Genomic DNA, 3420 nt, shown 5'->3' with positions numbered 1-3420 from the left:
CCCCGCAACCCGATACCGGATAAGAAGATGACGAAGATGGATGGATGGATACAACACAATCTGTAACCATGTACAACATTTTGGAATCATAATCTAAAGTTTTTTTCAAAATTTAAATTGTTCCTGCACTAAAGTCAGAAGTCATGAAGAAGTTAGCAACTAGATGGTGAAGATGGTCAAACATGTAGCAGCAAAAGACCAAAACAGAAATAAAAGAGTGGGTGTTGAAGTTACATTCATTAGGTGGACACGACACAAAATAACTGCTCATGTAGGCTAGTTATGTTTGCTGGATATGTAAGTAGGCCACTAATAATTATTTGCTACAACAGCTCTGTCAAGGCCAGGGATTTCAGTGCCTTTTTATGTGTATCAGGGGCACAACCATAGACTTGAATGCAAAACTCCAGACCGAGTAAAAGTTCTCAAATGCTCTTCAACACATTTAGTGAGGATTTGAATTGCCATTTTTTCTCAATTCTTATCATTTTGGGGCTGGCGAAAACCTCTTTGGGGGGCGCCAAATATTCCTTAATGCAGGAAAAACCCTGTGATGGTTATTTTTAACCATATTCCAGTATGCCACTATTACCATTGTTTTACTACAGATTTACTGTCTGCAAGGCTGGCAGAGTGACAAACTGGCTGAATTATTGACTGTTTAATGGGCTTGCTGACTGACTAGTTTGATAAATGGGCAGTGGATTGATTGATTGATTGATTGATTGATTGATTGATTGATTGATTGATTGATTGATTGATTGATTGATTGATTGGTTGGAAAAGGATTTACAGTCTGGTTCTTGTTTTTTGAGTGATCTTTTGACTGACTAGTTTGTTGACTGACTCAAGGATTAGATTGTTGACTGAATGACTGGCTAGTTAGCCAAATGAGTAAATTTCTGGTTTGCAGGCTGATATGTTAATAAGACAGTCAACAGTCAACTGACTGGTTTGTTGGTTCACTGGTTAAATGATTGACTGTTTTATTGACTAGTTTGGTGGCTGGCTAGCTGACTGACTTGTTTGTTACAGTAGCTGCTGGCAGGCTGATAGACAGTTTTTTTGGGATAATTGGCCAGATAACTTGTTTGCTGGCTGGTTTGTTAGCTGGCTGGTGGACTAAAAGAATGATGGACCGATTAATTAATTACTTGTTTGGCTGGCAGAATGACTGGTGAGTTTGTGGCTACATGGGTAAATGACCGGTTTGCTGGCTGCTTGTTTTTTGATTGGTTGGCAGTTCTGTCGCCATTGTCTCTCCACTGTTACTGTTTAATCTTATTTGACTGGGTTACACAAACACACACACAACACAGACACATGCACAGTGTTTATTAGCCTTTATTCACAGAAAACACCACAGACAGATCAGCTGGTGATGTCATGCCTTGCTCTGATTGGTTGGCCCTGACTTCCTCCTCCCCCTCTCTCTCCCTCTCTGCATCTCTGTCTCTGTCTCTCTCTCCACCCTGCCTTCTTCTCTCTGTCAACCCTTGCTCATCCCATCTCTATTCAACAATACCCACCTCTCTCTTGCTCTCTCTTTCTCTCTCTCTCTCTCGCTCTCTTTTCCTCCTTCTGTTTCCCTCCTCTCCTCCTCCGTTCCACTTTGCTCCTGCCAGGAAGATGATGGTGATGATGATTATGTGACACTGTGGCCAGCCAATAAGCATGCAAGGAGGGAGTGGAAGGGGTGTGTTCAGAGGCTGATCTTGGATCTGATCGATGCTGAGGAGATCGAGGAGGAAGACGGGGAAGAGAGGGAGGTAGAGGAGGGTGGGGGAGGCCTTGTCCAAGCTGAGAAGCGGCAACACTGGCATAATAAAAGAGGAGAAGAGGAGGAGGAAGAGGAGGAGGCACGGAGGAAGCTGTTGCCTGTCAAAGGGGAATCAACCTGTGCTGTCATGGACAAATATCGACCAAAGAGACCAACCACCCTGGCTCTGTTCCCACAGCTGCCACAAGCTGGCACCCAGGTATGGAGGCTGGGAGTAGCCCCTGTTTTTAATATGAGCCTGTAGATTTATTACAGTGTGTATGTTTGTTTAATTATGGGTCATATAGTGTATAGAATGAGGCAACAGTAGCATCAAACTGAATAAATGGGTTACTGTGTGTGTGTGTGTGTGTGTGTGTGTGTGTGTGTGGTGTGTGTGTGTGTGTGGTGTGGTGTGTGTGTGTGTGTGAGTGAGTGTGTTTCCTGGGAGGATCCTGTCTTCGGAATGAGACAGCATTGCTAACTGTTTGTGGTGTGTGTGTGTGTGTGTGTGTGTGTCTGTGTATGTGTGTGTGCAGGCAGTGGGTCAGTTCTGAAAATGGTTTATATGTAGCTGTATGTTGCTATGCTTCACTAAGTAGGTTCCTGTTTATTTATTGGTGGCAATATTCTTGGCAAATATAATGTATTTAGAATATCAATATTCATATGTCAATTTATATCATGCAGCCAACTTGTTTTTTTCCCTAGCAGACCCACAGTAGGTGTGCAGCTTGGGGGTTCAGTGACTTGCTCAAGGACACTTTGACAGGACATAACTAGCGGATGTATGATTGACCCTGATTGCGCTGTTAAAACAAAAGCTTCCAAGCTGTTCTGCCATCTTGTGAAATGTATACAATTGTCTTTAAGATAGTTACATATAGGTACAGCTGCCTGTAGCAGTATCATCTAATAGAGAAAAAGAAGATAATACAAAGCCAAGCCAAGAGATGACTATTTCTATACAAACAAGAAGATAAGATATCTAGAAGGTTATTGTGAAGTAGCTAGCCCTGGCTCCTGAGGCAGTTTTCAATAATGAGTGGTCTCTGGGGGAAGCTAGCAGTAGTGAGGAGCACTCACTCAGCAGTAGTATGCTGGTGTATCCCTTTAAGTCATTTGAATCCTGTTTACTGTGTCAGGACAGATCAGAGTAGAGTAATTTCACCCTAACCTGGGTTTCCCTTCAGCATCAACATCCAAATCACTCAATATAGAGAGAAGGTTTGTTAGTTCCTATTGGAACATTGTATAAAATCAATCAATCAAAATTGGTGGTTTCCTCCACCAAGGAGGTCATGTTTTCGGCTCGGTTTGTGTGTTTGTTGGCCTGTCCAACCTAATCTCACAGAATTCCATGAAGTGAACACGGCCCCTTAAAGGAGAATTCCAGCGTGCTATCAGTAAAGAGAAAAATGAAAACAATCGGTGCTGCCTACACCGTGTTATCCTCCTGCTAGCATTAGCACCCAACAGGCTTAGTAACACAAATACTGCAAACAGCTATCAATGTGTTGTTTAAAAACTCTGAGCAATAAAATACATCATATCAATTTTGTTCTAAACGGCGTGTATTCAGCCAAAGAAGTGTTTTTCTGTCTTTATTAATGATGTAGCACAATCAGCACCGTATAAGTGTCTCTCATTCGTTCTGTTGT

The 3420-nt window shown here is 42.3% G+C and overlaps 1 protein-coding gene across 1 annotated transcript in view; it reads left to right on the top strand.

Moving 5' to 3' along the window:
- Positions 1 to 1625: 1625 nt before the first annotated feature.
- Positions 1626 to 3420, top strand: part of mapk8ip1a (mitogen-activated protein kinase 8 interacting protein 1a) — a 46461-nt gene continuing 44666 nt past the window's right edge. The window contains exon 1 of the mRNA XM_032523323.1: positions 1626 to 1979. Within this exon, the coding sequence (XP_032379214.1) occupies positions 1908 to 1979 (72 nt within the window). The 5' untranslated portion in view covers positions 1626 to 1907. The remainder of the gene's footprint in view (positions 1980 to 3420) is intronic.

The sequence above is a fragment of the Etheostoma spectabile genome, chromosome 8, assembly GCF_008692095.1.
Source record: "Etheostoma spectabile isolate EspeVRDwgs_2016 chromosome 8, UIUC_Espe_1.0, whole genome shotgun sequence".
NCBI classification, from domain to species: Eukaryota; Metazoa; Chordata; class Actinopteri; order Perciformes; family Percidae; genus Etheostoma; species Etheostoma spectabile.
This window is presented reverse-complemented; position numbering and strand designations above follow the sequence as displayed.